This window comes from Rhododendron vialii, chromosome 5a, assembly GCF_030253575.1.
Source record: "Rhododendron vialii isolate Sample 1 chromosome 5a, ASM3025357v1".
In the NCBI taxonomy this organism is placed as follows: domain Eukaryota; kingdom Viridiplantae; phylum Streptophyta; class Magnoliopsida; order Ericales; family Ericaceae; genus Rhododendron; species Rhododendron vialii.
The window spans coordinates 26,627,846-26,645,450 of record NC_080561.1 but is presented as its reverse complement, the minus strand read 5'-3'; the positions used below and the strand labels follow the sequence as shown (position 1 = coordinate 26,645,450).

Here is a 17,605-nt window from a genome sequence, read left to right as displayed (position 1 = left end):
ATCATTACTTCTTTTGTTCTGTTTTTTAATATCTTAATTAGTTAGAAGAGGGCAATGGTGGAAAATAAGTGGTTTTGTCCCTTAGACTTTTCAAAATGGACAATAAATTTGGGACAACAAAAAGCATCAAAATTTTCATCCATTTTGCGACGAAGGGAGTACTTTTTAGTTGTTATGTTAGTCTTTATTCTTTTCTTTTTAGTCTTATGTCATCTCTTACTCTCTCTTTTCGGGAGAGATGAGAATTTGTTTTGTAAGAAATATAAAAAGCAACTAAATTCTCAAAGCCAAATCGATTTTTATTGTACGTGGCTTGGATCACAACACTTGTCTCGCGTACAAGATAACATAGAAGTTTTCTAACTTTTATTTACACGCATTTTACTATGATAGCGATACAAGAAGGAAGCTTAGAAATGTAGGGAGGTATTCCCGAACAAGTACAATCAAATGGCCGAATACGTGGTACGTGGAAACACGGGTGATATGAACCACGATAAGCGGTGATTGGCGATATGGGCGAATGAGATGAGAAGTCATTGGTGTAAACTAATTGTTCGGCAGATAGAGACATACCGATTACATTGGTCCAAATAGTTAAACAAGGACCAAGTTACATGTGAAGTAGCTGGTCCAGGCAGTCTGTTCGGCTACGATACAGCCGAACAAGGAAAGAGCTCCAATCAAGAGCAAGAGCAGAGGGAGTACTCTGAAAGATTCCAGAGTAGTCATGTCCCGTAAGGGATGAGATCCCAAGAATATAGGATCTGAGAAAAGATACCCAACGAGAATGGGATGTTCGGCCATTGTGGGCATGCGTGCCCTTGGAATTTTCGGATTCCAAAATGCAAGGCAAGGGCCCAGATCGAAGGAGCGCGAGTGGGGAAGCAAGCGCTCGCAAAATACAGAGTCGCCACTCGGGTTTTGAAGGTCCGACACCCAAGAAACAGTATTTCGAAGCACTTGCCGCGCTGATTGATTTGAAAAAGTTAAGGAACCAGTCCGTCATAACCATATCTGGGTTCGGGAGCCAGGTTACGAGAGGGGAAGGGTTTTATGGCACCCCTCTCGCCCAATCAGAAGATCGGTCTCTACTTAGGCATTTACGAAAATGTTTGTTTGCGATTCTGTTTGATTAATCAATTTTTTAGCCAATTAGGGCGGGGGAACAGTTTAAGGGGATTAAAACTGTAACAGTTTGCAAGATGTGATAGATAGCATGGATGAGCAGTTAGTATAGGATGAGAACAGACTGCTGTGGGAGTTTAAACAAACTGGGAAGCCCCTGTTTTGGAATGACGTGCGCAGGAAGAAACCAGCATGCACTGAACAAGTCACTGCATGCTGTTTATTCCTGCGCGCACAACTCCAAGACACGCGCGCGCCGGTGAGCTCAAACCCACAGCTCTTATTTTCAAACCATCTGGGCTCTGGAAGGACCAGTGCACACCCAGGACAAACCACGCAGTTTATAGCAGCATAATATACAGTTTAAAGGTTGTGAAGCCCTACAAATTAATAAAACATCCCATAAACAGTGGGGACAAAATAATGACCTAAAACTAAGCTACCCGTGCAAGGCCACTCATTGGTCAGAGGCATACTATCGCGCGACGGAGTCAGTCTGGCGCGCGAGGGTGCGCCCTGGCGCTGTGTCGTGCGACTGAGCCAGTCCGGCGCGCGATGGTGCGCCCTGGCGCACTGTCGCGCGATGGAGCCAGTCCGGCGCGGGATTGTCGCGCCCTGGCGCAACCAGACCAGTGCTTGGTTTACACATTTCTGGGCTCTGGGGCAGGTCCAGAATGATCCTAGGGGTACTCCAAAACAGCAGAAATACAAATTAACTACATACTAGCAGTTTCTAACAAAGGAAAGCAGTAAACAGATTTTTAACATGCTTAACAGCGATCTATATGTAAATAAAATACAAAACAGTAGGACACCAACCCCCACGCGGTCCATCGCGCGCTGGACTGAGACAGTCGCGCGCGAGAGTGGGACCGTCGCGCGCTGGTTCCTACCTCGACGGTTTTTGAAACCTTGCCAGCTTTAGGACCAGGACTGGTATTGATTACCAGCCTTGGCCCTGCCAGCCCCCCTCAGGGATCAGAACAGAAAATAGTAGGTAGCTATACCTAAATTGAGTTTGAAAGGACTTGAGCTTTGAGATTTGAGGATTGATTGAGTGGTTGGATGTTTGATAATGGAGGAGAAAGAGCAAGCTATGCTCTTGAGATTTGTAACCTTTGAAATTCTTGAACCCTTTGAAAGAGAAACAAAGGGGGATATATATAGAGAAGGATGGAGGTGAATCTGGTTGGTGCAAACAGAGGAGTTCAGCCAGTCCACGAGGCCTGGCTGAAGTTGCATTGGTGGCCAACTGTCCTCTTTCAGAAAGGTTGGTGGTAGGTTGGACCGTCGCGCGACGGAACGAGTCTGTCGCGCGATGGTGCGCCCTGGCGCACTGTCGCGCGATGGAGTGAGTCGAGCGCGCGATGGTACGCCCTGGCGCACTGTCGCGCGATGGAGCCAGTCTGGCGCGGGATCGTGCGCCCCGGCGCGGGATGGTTGCGCCCTGGCGCGAACCAGTAGGGTTTTTGATTTTTGAAGTGGTTTAGGCTAGGTTAGGTTCAAGGATTTTGCAAACACTCAAAGCTCAAACACGCTATCATTCCCGGGGTGTTCTTGATCCATTTCATCATCGGGGAATCAAAAACCGTAAGTAAACTAATCTGGAAGCCCAGATTGGGGTGTCTACAGCCATTAATAGAAAAGAATCCTAAAATGACTCTTTTATAATAAACTGACAAGGGAACGAGAATCCAAGATGTCCTGGGTTTCCAATACGAGTTAGGAATTCTAGGGCAACAGGGATGCTTGGACAGCAAGCATACGCAAATATATAAATACGAGGTAAACCTAGAGGTAAAGGGTACGCAATACGTGGCATTCATATTATTTTCCTACTGATAATTAGGGTTTGATTACTAGTACGTGATACTAACTTAGGCATCGGAGGGCCTTTGCCACGAGGGGCAAAGGTGTGCTCACCTCCTGTCTGTTTTGCAGATTAAGGGTTCAGGCAACGAACTAGGGTTCCGGTGAAGAGGCACGAGTAGCCGTTGCAATCTGGTGCTGCTCGAAACACCAATTATTTTCATCCCCCTACAAGAAAACTAGAACCACAAGAACAAGTTGAACAAGCATGACAAATGAGTTATTCGCACTTACCCAGCGTATGTTTCCATTCACCTAAATACCATGAAAAAAAGAGAGGCAATTATTATTCATTCTTGGTACTTGAATAATAAGCAAGGTATAAAAATGGGGACGTATTATTACACTAGGGAACTCCACAACCAATGTGTCACACGAAGAACCTCTAGTAAAGTAGGTCACATGCTGTAGTGGGCCGAAATATCCGAAGGTTCAAAGGGATCAAAGAGATGATATCACTGCAGACTTATGGTTCAGTTGTCTCAGTTCGTTTGTAAGTTGAAACACATCTTGACGTCTCACACCATATATTCTCCCAACGTTAGGTGAACCTCTGAGCGTTTTCCCGAGCTTCCTAAAAAGTAACCGAACATTTGATACTAAATTCGTTCGGGAAGTATCTCTATCGCTCGGTGATGTCCTTTCACTCGGTAAATCTTCTAGTGTTCGTTTGACGTTGTTTACGCTCGAAAGGACTTTTAGTATTCGGTTATGTGTTTGCTCGGTATATCATTCGGCAATCGCCTTTGTGGAATCTTCCAGAAGCTTCTGATGAAATGTGGGTTGTCCTCTCTGATAATCGAAGTGACATCTCTGATTGATGTGACTTGTCTGACATTGACAAACGCGGCTCTGCAGTCTCTAAGAAGCGGTGTTCACTAAATGCTCCTGACAAGTGACGTCATCCGAACGTGACAAGGCACGTGGGTTGCAGAACCAGCCTGTGCAGCACTTTGCATCTTTACCAATAAATAGAGGAATGCCCCTTTTAGGAGGAGGATTGGATCTTTTCCCTGAATTACTCTCTTCTCTCTCCTAGCAAATTTCTTACCAAACTTCTTTCTTCTCCACTTACTGACTTGTTCATCGGAGCTTCTTCCCAGAGAAACTCCCCCCCCCCCCCCCCCCCCCCCGATTCTGCAGGTACACGAAGATCAACTCAGCACTTTCACGGCCCATTGAAAGGGGAAAAAGGTTCAAGAAGATCACAGTGGAATCACCCCCCCATAATTGGCGACTCTGCTGGGGAGGAATAGTGTTCTTCATACTTCTTCCTAGCAAATAGTGGAACTAATTTCCACACCTGATCTTGCCCTTTCTTCTTCTTCTTTCTTCAACACCTAAGCTATGGCTTATCGTCTTCCACCTCCAGGTCCGGAGAACTTCACCCTCGGGCTTGTTAGGTACGGATCTTTTAATATCAACCGGACCTCCAGGACCGCCCTTCCAGTTTCTCGACAACTTTCTTTCCCTTAAAACGAGTTAGATATCGCCCTGGCGGAGCAAAAACGCCAGGCGGCGGTCATAGCCATGCTCCAACAACAGCTAAAGGATCGGGATGGTGGCGTGGTTGCCACACCAACCCACGTCCATCATGTCGAACCAAGTCACCTGAAGAAGATCCATAACGAAGCAGGAGATCACGTCCTGCGCAAACAACCGAGTTAGCAACTTTCGAGCGTCGAACCGTCTTTGAACGTCTTGAGTGGGACTCAAGGCCTTAACCAACAAGCTCTCGTCCACGTCTAGCAAGCCTCATCCGAGCTGAGAGCTCGAGGTCCTCTACTACGAGTTCGACAGCTGGTACCAATAGAGCCGAGGTATCAAGCCGAATGCACCATCCCTCACGACGAAATACGAAGTCAAGGAAGGAAAAGCAGCCCATAAACTTGAATGATCCGCCTCAGCGCACCTATATTGGAGAGTATCCCGAACGATCCGAGCAATCAAGATAAATTTTCGAATGTCATCGTGAGGGACGACGTTCGGTCAATTCTCGAGATCACCACCAAACGGCAAGTATGGATGGACGTTCTGAGCATGGCAATACGCTTATCTTATATGATCAATTCACGGGCCTACCGACCGTGTATCAGCCCGTTGACGAAGGTGCCATTCCTCATCATGCTCGTTTGCTAGGCTCTAGAGGAGAAGCCCTAGAACCCTCGGGAGGAGAAGGTCAGCGGCGTCGGGAAAGGATTGAACACCCTCGACACCATCACTGAGAACACAAAAGAGTCCCCGAGCCACGTATTGCAATTCCACCCCAAGTCACTCAACCAAACCCTATTCCAGAAGACAATTCGAAGCTCGGGAAGGCTAAGACTTCCCCCTTCGTTGATGCAATTCAACAGGAAAGACCCCCCTGAATGATTCACCATGCCAAAACTCAAGCGTTATGAAGCAAAGGAGGACGCAGTCGTGTTCGTTTGCCGCTTCTGACAAACAATGTGCCTCCACAATTTCTCTGATGCACTCATGTGCAAGATCTTTCCCCTTACGTTGAGCGAGCCAATCATGCTTTGGTATAACCAGCTGAAACCCAAGTCTATCACATGCTTCAACGAGCTGGAGTTAGAATTCACCAAACGATTTGTAACGAGCAACGTCAAGCCAAAGACGTTATCTATGCTCGTGAACATAAGATGAGCAGCGGGGGAGACTCTTCGACTTTACACCGAACAATATTGGGAGGTTTACAATCTGATCCCAAACTGGGATCAAAGGGTCGCAGCTAACTCATTCATGAATGGGCTGGATCCTACTTCGGCGATGTTCCGAGATCTCTCCCGAAACCCTCCGAAGACGATGGGAGAATTGATGGTAATCATTGAAAAAGATTGCGTCCATGAAGAAGTAGTTGTCGAACGCAATGTTCCGAAGGCTTTCGAATCTTCCAAGGCACCAGCTGTAGCTAAAAAACAAGTGGCCAACGTAAGGCAAAGCCGAAGCTCGAACAACAATAATCAAGGGCGGAACAAACAAGGCAGTAAGAATCGACCGCCACAACACCATCAACAGCAACAATCGTGGTAGCAACCAAGACAGGAACTGCGGCCGGACGAATTCGTGGCCGAGTGAACCACATTCACCGAGCCTATCTATAAGCTCCTAAACATTATCGGCCGACTTCCATTCTTTGTTTGGCCAACGGGATTTTTGGGCAAGGTAGGAAATGGGCCCGGGATGTGCACGTACCACAAGGAACGTGGTCGGTTTTGCTAAGGTTTTTATTTTTTATATACTTACTAGTGTAATGCACGTGCTTCGCATGTTTTCGCGTGCTCATTTGTTGATTTGTTATTTGCAAGTTTTTTTTTTCTCGTAGTGGTGATAATAGTGAAATATTGAGGTGTTATTGTAGGAGAAGTATTTTTTTTTATTTTTATGATGTTACGCTTCTAAGAAGAGCAAGTTAGGAGCAAGTAAAACAAGAAAACATTTTGCAATATATGGCTTTGTTTCGGTAGAAGTAGCACATCGTAGTATCTGATATCAGCTATGACTTCAATGATGTCTTAGCAAGCAGTTGTCGGTAGACAAGTGTTGCGAATAATGTAGGGGCATCATTCACTCCATCACCCACCATGGCTGTTGGAGCTTCTTTCTAAAAGTTAGATATGATTTGTGCCTTGTCTTTGGGAAGTAGACCGTCATGCACTACGCCCAGAGCACCCGCTAGCTGTTCAAAAAAATTCATCTCCTCTCTTAGCAATTTATAAAAATACGAAGAAAAATCAATGTTTGGAAGCAACAATGCAGTCAGGAATTTTTTGTTCAGAGTTGACAACTATTAAATCAATCTAAATGGGGGCATAAATGCTATTTTGGAGGATATAACCTGTAATAAAAATTAAAATATGTAGACCAAAGTGCAGTTTTAGAAAAAATTTGTGGGGACGTTGCCCCCCCTAGTGGCTTGCTACAATTTGCCACTGCTTGCAAAATACTATCTTGTATGCCAGCCAATTTTTTAAATTTCAGGGCTGACCCTTCACCTGTTTTTGTGCTTCTATGGCTGCCTCGTGGCTATCTCCTGTCAGCATAACAGTTTTGATGTTCATTGACTTCAGCTTGTTGAACGCTTCTCTTACACCAGTTCGACAACTACCAGAGAGGCTAAAAATTCCAGCTGGAGCCGCTCCCAAGAATATGTAACCAACGGACTTTCCTTCACCACAGTGACCTATGCTTGGAGCTGAAAATAGTTTGCAATGAGTCTAATGATAAGGTCGAATAGGACAAAGAAAAAGACGCAGCAGCAAATGCAGTAGGATTGGAGTCCACCAACAATTTCATGTTAAAAATAGAGCAAATTTCACTTTGATTGCCTGTGCGCTTTGGTCCACAAAACATGCGGCATTATGTGCTAGTTTCAAAATGTTGGGAAGGTAATCCTCCCTGAGCACTAATCACAACGGAGCAATCGAAGTTTACCCCTCAAAATATAATACTCCCCCAGTCAGTGTTCTAAAAGAAGGATTTAATCGTCGATTAATTGAAAATTTGGCCTAACCGATTGATTAATGCCTAGTCAGTTGAATTAATAGGTCAGGAGGTTAATCAGAGATTAGTCGGCTATTCGGCGATTAATAGGGGTAAAATCTATAATTTTGAAAAATCAAGGGGTGTAAATGATATACTCATACCCGTTTAAGAGCTTCAAATCACAGTTTTTGGGGCTTGTTCAACACCCAGTCATCGATTGATCGATCTCGGAGTCACCTGTCATATCTCTGTAAAACCCTAAAACACGAGATCTCCGAGCCGCCTATCGCCTCTCTCTCTCAAATTCGAGATCTCCTCACTCCACGTCTCCACCGACCTCGAACATTAGGTTTTTTTTTTTTGAAAAGCCCATACCCATATTGACACGTTAGTGATTCTGGAAACAAAGTGTAGTAATATTTTTTATTAAATCTTAACAGAAAGTGTAGTATTGTTTGGTGTATATAAATAAAGTTATTATAATTGGTTAGTGACTAATAAATGAATGGCCCATACCCAGTACCAGCTGGTGTTATAATCATGTTAACAGTTTTCTGTCAGGGAGAGATTTCTGTCATATTTGAAAAACAATTGATGTTGATGGATTGATAGATGAATGTTCAATTTTTTATAAGAGTTGTCATTGGGGAGTATTTATATATAAATAAATAAAAACCCGACTAATTGCTACAAGCCGATTAATCGGCGATTAATAGGTCTCAAAGCTCGAAGGTGGTTGACCGAGCGACTTTTAGAACATTGCACCCAGAGATAACACTTTCAATTGCATTACTGTAAATCTTGTTTCAGAATAAGATTGAAAGTTGGGTGAAGCTCTTCACCTGTCGCACACCTGGCTCTCAATACAATTTTTTGGTTTCCAACATGGACATCCTTCTCATCAATTTTCCCATGAACCCCTTCTCCTTGAAAATTTTCAAATTCTTCCACTCTTTCAGGTTTCACCTCGATGGAAAGCGTCTGTGCATAGTCAATAAATGCAGCCACCATTGGATGACTTGATTTGCTCTCGATGCTTGAAACCCTTCAAAATAACAGATATGTTAAATTTTAGCATCCGGTAATGCATTACAAACTTTGTGACAGTTTGAAGTCCGAATTATTTCCTTTATCAAAACTACGGGGTATCCTTTTTCCTTTTCGGCCATAAACTATTTGATGAAGTACTAATAGTAATTACCAGTAAAGCAGTGTGTTCAGTGTAACTTCGTTGGACACCGAATGAAATCTGTGACCACATATTCTCCTCTTGTAATTGTACCAGTTTTGTCGAAAGCCAAGATCTTTATCTTAGAGAGAGTTTCAAGATACTCTCCCCCTTTGATTAAAAGCCCAGAGGTTGCTGCCTTTGAAAGTGCGCAGAAAAGTGGTTACTGGTGTGGAGAGGATAAGTGCACATGGATAGGCACTTACCAGAACCACCAACGCCAAGTGAAGCCAATGCCTTTTATTGTCAAGTCTTTAGAACAAATGGAGCTACCGCCAGACCAACTGATATAATAACGACAGCTGCAATGCAATGCAAGAAATTGCCACCCAAAAAAAAATTTCACAAGGAGAAACAGAGAAAATATTGGATGCACTCAAAGAAAGAAGATGATCATAAACCAGAGAGTAGAATATGGATTACAGACAGCTTGGAAAAAGGACAGGTAAAACGAAAACATGCCCATTTCGGTACCTCTCTTTGAATACAGGTTTGCAGAACAGGTTTCGGAACTACTTTTTAAAACAAAAATCCCAATATCTTTTGATTTTATGTACTTGAAAAATTCAAACATTCGCCCGGAAAAAAGGTTTCAGAAACTGTTTGCCAAACAAGTTAACAAAAAGGATCCACTTTTTGGTTAACGTCCTAAATTACTTGGTGTCGAAATCTACCAACCTAGCGTGTACACCTGGGCACATTTGTTTATGAGCTTTGGTTTTGTTGTTTTGAGCTTCTTCTACGAGCTTTGCCATTCTAGCTACCACACAATCTTCGGCCAGGGCAGCAGTGCGAACGGTAACCTAACCGAATGCGTCTAGGGGAATTTGATTGAGTTTTCTGAAATTTGCTTCTTTCACATAAATCTATGCTTGTAAGTACAACAGAGCGATGGGATGGAAGTTGTTACCATTCATATTGATTGAACCAGCAAAAGCAGTCGATTCAACAGATTGAGAAAAGAGAAAGGGATCGAAGAAACTAACCTGAATAGATTAAGCTCTGCCAGAAGTTTAAGGAGGTTCCACTTCGGAAAGAAGAACACTTTTCAACAAGTACATTCAAAGCAGAGGGCTCCATGCATGCCAACTCAGGTTTGCGCTGAAGCAATGTTAGAGCTATGTCTGTTGCATTGATGGAAGATAGCAGTTACGCAACTATTCGAATGTTTCTCTATCTTGCAACTGTACGAAGATTGGAGAGACGGATGAAATTGATCGGTGGTTCAGATGTCTATATGCTCGCGTGTCGCCAGCATTATGACAACAGACAAGTTGTTGTGGAAGCAGTACAGAATGTCCTAAAACCTTATAGCAAAGCTCAGGGCAACTCTCATATGGAAGAAGTTATAGTTGTTTGGACACCTCTACTTACATCCTAATATTGTTTTTGGGTTATACGTATTTGAATCAGCTGTCTAAAAAACATGTTGAACTTGGATATTCTATGCTTTTTACTGCTTAGCCTTTGCATATGTTGCTAATGTGACTATTACTACTAACTACTATGAATATCTTGCTTTGAAGAATATTTAGTTGAGAGCAAACTATATTGTTCAATTAGTGGCTACTAACAATTTAGATCAGTAATGCAATGAGCCGCATATTGAATTCTTGTTTGAGTGTAATATTCTACATCTTAAAGTTCGTTGAGCACCTGACTTTATTTTCCTAATTTCCTGCTTTAATTGAAATGTTCATGTACAAAGTACAATAAATGCAAAAACATTTCCCAAATCTGTTTCTTTAGTACTTTCAATGAAATAACATCCAGACAATGACATATATCTGAAGACCTGATAATACAGAAAACAAATGTCCAATAGAGAATTCATCGTTGACTAAGCAGGAAAAAGAGAAGTAAACTCGATTCAATGAAAACCGAAAGATGGTGATTGATGAGCAATCAGGACACAAAGAATAATCTCTACAACTACATCGATGTGCATTTCAACCAAGCATTCTGTAATAATCCTGCAACAAAGCAGCAATGACAACAGGAATGAGACGGATCAATCTTTCCTGAGTTCCATGTACTCACAACGAATACCATCAACATTTAAGACCATAATTTTCAGCTTGTCACCCTACAAAACATTAGAAACATGCTTAGGGAAAATCAAATAAAAAGGACATTCAGATAAACTCAATGTCATGTTTCGAAAGATCACTGCCAAACCAAATAACCGGTACCCACATAGGCCTCATATTATCCGTCAAGGATGAGACAAGGATGGAAAGAGAAATTCAGTTTGGTTTCCCGATTAAAAAGAAATAAAGGCTCAAATTAATAAAAAAAACTTAATATATTTTAGGGTAGTATTCTACAATTTCCGTGTTCAATTGGAGATTTTTACACGATGTTTGAAGAAAAACGGGAAAAGCAACATTTGCCCTTTGGTTTCTTTCATTTTAGCCAGCCGAAAAGTACAGAAAAGTGTTACTAAGAAATAGAACCTGAACTGAAAGTCTGTAATCTATTTTTGTGCTTTTCATGTAACCCATCTGCCTTGCGCCAATCTATTGCAATTTCATGGCCTATTTAATCCCATCTCCAGATGAAAAAGAGAGCAAAAGGTGAATTAAGCAGTATAGGGTGCAACTGTGCAAGTGTCCAAAATTTTAGAGAATCACATGGAGCCGACTTGGTCCGACAAAAAGAGCCAGCCTTGGCAAAGTTGCAATTCTTGCCCTTTTTCTTCCTAGATGGGTGCAACTGAGAGAGAAAACATAGCTAAATATAGCTGCTTTCCTACTACAGCACCCTATTGGCTGCGGTAATTGTCAACAAATTAGTGAGCATAGGCGATGTCCAAAAAGGAGGACCAAACCCATAACTATCATTGAGGTAAAAATCCCGTCACATGATGATATCTTGAGCTAGAAGTAACACCCAAACGGGCACCGCGGTGCCACAACAAAAAAATGTTGAGATATGGTTTATGCAATTATTGAAAATGTCAAGAGACTACCATGTCCCTAAATAGTCTAAAAGCAATCTAGAATAATAATAGAAAACAGGTAGGAGCAAAAACGTCAAAAATAGGATAACAAATCTAAGAAAGTAAAAATTGCTTCAATAGCAGCAGCCACAAGAAAGAAATCAAATCTAAAATGGACACATAATTGCAATGAGATATAAGCAATAATTAATTTCACTATTTTTTTTATTTCAGCCTAATTTTACTATTTGCTCCTTGAAGAACTGCCTAAGGACATACCAAAAGGGAAACATAATCTATCCCTTCACTGTAAGTTCTTCAGTACATTTTTCAAATAAATTAACGGAAGAGACACAAATTGCAGACTTGATGGCATTACCATCAAATCCTAGAAATACAAAAAAACTAATGAAGTAAACTGGCACAGAAGCTTACAGTGTATATATCCCTTTCTGTTGCAGACGCAAAACAAGTCTTTACCAAATCAATTGCTTCTAGTTCTGACAGTGGCGTAACAACATCCTGTATAATCATTTGGTTCAAACTGCCATGTATAATAAAATCATGGAAGAAGATTTGAGAATAAATATGGAAAGCCAAAACCAGACCTTGGCGGGTAATAAGAGAGGGTTTGGAGACTTCAGTTGGTTGTCCAAAAAAGGCATGATGAAAGTGGAACCAGAACCTTGAGCACTGTATCCAACCCTCTTGTAGGAACCAACAGCATCATACATATATGAAGACGCAACCCTTTCCTGAAATATTGGAGAGATATAGATGATGTTAATATGCAATAGAGGATAAAAACTGCACCAAAAGATGGTTAACAAACCTTCATTATCAAAGCCACCTAAAACATTGAACGCATAATAAGGGAAGAAGCGTTTGTAGTAGAGAGTGTTTCAGAGGAGTTGAGCCATTGCAGGGCAGCTCATCACTGAAGTGCTAATAATCACCATAGTGTTCCCCTCTTGTGAGATCGCGCAAAAGATCAGAAAACAACACTCTCCCTACTCCCAGTGCTAGCAGCATAATTGTGAGGTGCATCTCCATATTTATCCAAAATGTTAGGCAGGTTCAGGTTCTTGTTAACTAACAGTTTCGTTGCCTCAACATTGCCAGCGCTTGCAGCATGATGATGAGCTGTCATGCCCCATAGGTTAGCTAGGCCTGCATCCTCTGGTGACATCTTCTTCAAAATCTTCTCCACGAAATGGTTTCTCCGCGACGACTTCACAAAAGTTGGGGACGGGTTTCATTTTTGGTGTGCATAATAATAATTTTTAACTGGAGAAGTGATAACTTCGTATTGGATTTTTCATAGTAGCACAGTTTCGTGCAAATGGCTGAAGCAAAATCAACTATGAGGAAACCAGTGTTCACGAAAGTTGATCAACTGCATAGTGATAAGAGAGAACCAGATGACAAAAGGGGTGGTAGTCCCCGGGTTCTCTAATTGATCAAAAGTTAGCTTAGAATTTTAGACACTCTTATAGGTGGCCAGCAGCAGTGGGCTAGAAAATACAGTTTGCTCACTTCCAAGAACTTCTATTTTGTCTCACTTGGAGATATTGAACGTAAAAAGAAAATGACCTAATGGTAGGCGTAGTGGGATTAAAGGTACCATGTGAAGTAGACCACTTCTAGATTTGAACATGCTGCCTATGTTATAATTTTCAGTATTATGCATCAGGTTCAAATACAGTTTCACTGGTGTAAGTAGAAAGGGTTCAAATACAGTTTCCCCGGTATAAGTAGAAAGGGGATGAAATACCATTAAAGGAGGGCCATATACTGAACCACAAGGCATAGAGAATAAGGGTAGAAAAGCGAAAATAATTTTCCTGCAGCCCGTTGAGGAATGATTAGGACAAAGTAGTGCATTTCTAATCAGAATTGCTAGATTGTTTCTGCATTTCTATACTAATGGGCCTGAGAAGTATTTTGTATTAGTAATGGTCCTAAGTTTATAACATCGCGAATTCAAATCTTTTGAGAGCGTACACAAATCTCAACCTAATTCCTCCCATCCGTCTGTATTTTTCCATCCAATTTTGAAATTTGAAAGATGGGGTGGATGAATGAGCTTATATCCAAAACTGATTACAATCCATCAAAGTCATCAGCAACAATCAAAGAACCACAAATAGCAACAAGGATAATCTGCACTGTCACACCCCGCCCCGTAAACGGCACCCAATGTGGACCCGAGTCGGCGCAACCACATGACATTCCACACAGAAAAACAAACCACACCTCACAACCTGTCAGAAACAAACACCCAGTGGAAAACTTATCACCTTAACATAAAAATGAGTCAACGTATTATTGACCAACCAACTACAACCTCGATTACAACTAAGCAGCAACATCCGTATTACAATACTTAAAAAAAATATATATGCTTCAACACATCCACCAACGACTTATTTATAACTTATATAAATCAACTTCTTAGTTCACTACCTATAACCATCTCGCTCATCCACATCATCCAATGCTAGCCCAAACACTTCTCAATACGATGACTGATAATGGACCCACTCAACTCAACCTGCTACCTGGCAAACCAAAAAGAAAAGCCAGAGTGTGTGAGATATAGAAATGCTCACCAAAATATAGCAACAACCGAATGAATAACAAGAAGAATATAAATTTCCAACATAACTGAGATACTCAAATGTACATAACAGATATAATCACCACATCCTCCAAATACAACACAACAGTAATATCCAACAACTAAAAGATAATCTCAACTTATCAACAGTTTATCGAGAAATTAAGAGCAACACTGGGCACACAACCAATAATTTAAGGCAAAAGCCTTTTGGCATAAAGCCAATCACTGGGCACACAACCAATAACTTAAGGCATAAAAGCCTTTTGGCATAAAGCCAAACAGCGGACACTAAGCCAACATTCAAGTTCAATTCAATATAGATCATCTATGAATCAAACACTCACCTTGTATCACAACCGAATCTCGTGTTCCACATACCATGCTCCCAACTATCGTTAAATAAGCGATATGGCTTTCGACATGGTGTGCCTCACACGCGAACATTCCCAACATATCAGAAGCTAAACAACAATAGCATGATATACACATACCATTACAGCAATATCTCATTAAAGATAACCATATCGAAAGCTTATTACGATTAGCAAGATATACGCTCACCACCACAACAACATTTTATTGGGAAGAACCATATCAGAAACACTCACCTTGTATTGACCGAGGTACGCCAAACTTACGGTTTCGGAACCTCCCCAATTGACCGGCTTATTACCTAACCAGAAGCTAACCATATCAGTTTATTGAATGATTATACGTTACAACCAACTCCTGAAAATAATCTATAACACCAACAATAGATTAATGATGTTTAATACATACAAGTATGTCCATCTCAAAGGACTAGAAGTGTCCCTAAACAAGCGTAGCACCCAAACACCACATAACCCTTATATTCGGTTTGAAATCTACGACCTACCTGTCGTATCCTGCCTATAACTTCTTATAGGTTTAAAATCAGATCATGAAACTACCACCATTAGAAAGTAAACCTCCGGTATATGAATTTTGATATAAAATTTGCCCAACATAGAGTCCAGACGACAAAGTTATGCTTGTCCGAATTTACACACACAACTGCCCAAAATTGCAGATCCTGCGCTTCTATCAACTTCAAATCAAAAACTGATTAAACCTAGTACAAACTAAGCCAGAACCCCTACATATTCCGAAAGGTATACGAGTCTAGTTTCAGAATCAATAAACCGTGCGCAAATCCGATACCTGAGCTAAGAGTTATGACCATTTTCCCAAAACATGTTAGTGCAGCAAATACAAAACTCAGCAGACACACACAAACTTGTAAAATCCACCAAACTCAGAATATGCATCTAATAAATCCCAAATTTGGTACACACCATTATCACTCATCAAAGTTCATCCCTGATTTTTTCCAGATTTTTCACAATAAAGGAACCTAGTCAAAATCACCTCCAAACTCAGAAATCCTGTGCATTGAAGCACAATTTCCAGCAGAACAGTCCATGTTCAAAAATTCATTAAAAATCGAATACTCAATACTTATTAGTAATTTCAACGCCAAAACGTCACCAACTTATCAATCTTTCAGACTCATAAGGACCCATAACCAAGAGGGTCGTTTAACTAAAAAAAAATGATGAAAGACGTAGTTCTGTAAGCTGCCCAGATTTCCAGATTGCAGAGCAGTTTTCTAAAAATCACTATAAATTGAATTCTTAACGATTTCGAGTGATTCCAGCGGCAAAAGAATAAGCCTCAAGTCTACTTTATTTCATAAGAAGGAACCAAGACTCAATTCTGAGTTTAAAAAGGCAAATATCCCCAAAAACCGAGACCCTGTTCTGCAAATTTTCTAGGTTTGGACAGCAACCACAACACCCACGAAATTCACCCAAAAACCCATCTCAACAACTCAAAACACAACCAAATCAGCATGCATACACCAAGCTAAGACATGAATTGAAGCTAGAGAAGTATGAAATCAAGAACAAGGAAGCAAGAATTAACAAGATCAAACCTTAATTCAAGATAAACGGCTTCAAATCCTCTCTCTCTCTCTCTCTCTCTCTCTCTGTGCAGAAACAAAATAAGAATGAGAAAAGATAAATATCCCCAGAATATTTTGTTATATAAGGCACAAGGAAAATTATCATATGCAAGCGAAACCACGTCCCAACTTATGCTCCGACCAATGACATTCAGTTAAATACCCACCAAATATGAGTTTAAGCTACTAAATATCCGGGATGGGTATTACATGCATAATCTTGCAAACGTATGGAATGGATGTAATCCCTACAAAAAATCAAAAGAGGATATCCTTACATCATCGAAACGAAACTGCAAATGAAAACTGTAATCCCTACATCATCGAATCGAAATCAAAACTGCAAATGAACCAATAATTTACATCTTCTCATAATGATGAGAAGAGGCAGGACAAATAAAGACGTCGACAACCACAACAACAGTGTTGTAATGATGAGGCAGGACAAATAAATTGGTTCAATAGGTACAAGAATTCAGTGAAATCCGGAAACGAAGTACGAAGAACAAATATCGCCTCTCGTTCAAAGACGGCGGCAGCCGTAACAAGTACAAGAAATCAGTAAAATCAGGAAACGGAGTACAAATTTTGAGCGTGAAAACCAGACGACTGACCATGTCTCTCTCGCTTCTCTCACTCTCAGAGCGTTTGCAAGTATGACGGGAAATACCGAAGCTACCCAAACACCAACACCTGCAAGACCAAAACGCAACGGGAAAAAATTCGAGGGCAATAGTGTAATTTCACGCCATGCCTTGGCTTACCATTCTAGGTTCTTTTATTACAAGTGTATTGATTTTTCCCTTTACGAGATAGATTATTCTCTCTCAATACATCACTTTTAATTCAAAAAATAAGTACTTATTTAGTAGTCTGACAATTCTAAGCCTTTCAATAAGGTAATTTAAAGGGTTGTCCTCCTTAAGAGAAGAATACACGCTTGTCGTATATAGCATCAATAAGCTCTATGAACTCCAAACTATTTTGAATAACCGTATCCGTTGGTCTGTAGTACCATGAAATAGTAAAATACGGCGATCCGTCAGTTCCTTCAAACATTTCTATAATCCGATAGATATAGCCTTCTTTCCCTTCATTAGCTTTAACGTGGACTTAATCCTCTAGGTTGAAAACTACTCGTCTATTGCCCTTGGCCATTGTGTAATGGCATCTAGCTTGTATTTTCTTCAGAATTGATATGTAACTTTGACCTTTTAGACCCAACAATTTTCTTCCCCTTGCTCTTTCCCGTGTACCGATGAGGCCACCTACGCCGGGCTCCGTCGTCGGGAACCGGGTCACCGATGAACCGGCAATCGTCTTCATTCATTTTTTCAATGG

The 17,605-nt window shown here is 41.2% G+C and overlaps 1 protein-coding gene and 1 pseudogene across 1 annotated transcript; both read right to left on the bottom strand.

The window, feature by feature from the left end:
• Window positions 1-6,272: 6,272 nt before the first annotated feature.
• LOC131327752 (cadmium/zinc-transporting ATPase HMA2-like) lies at window positions 6,273-9,468 on the bottom strand. Its single transcript, XM_058360886.1, is given in 8 exon segments — window positions 6,273-6,679; window positions 6,996-7,195; window positions 8,328-8,530; window positions 8,687-8,729; window positions 8,732-8,870; window positions 8,872-8,964; window positions 8,966-9,015; window positions 9,405-9,468. Coding segments are annotated over 8 exon segments (867 nt in total). The 3' UTR covers window positions 6,273-6,604.
• On the bottom strand, window positions 9,427-17,138 carry LOC131325610 (proteasome subunit beta type-1-like; annotated as a pseudogene).
• Window positions 17,139-17,605: the final 467 nt, after the last annotated feature.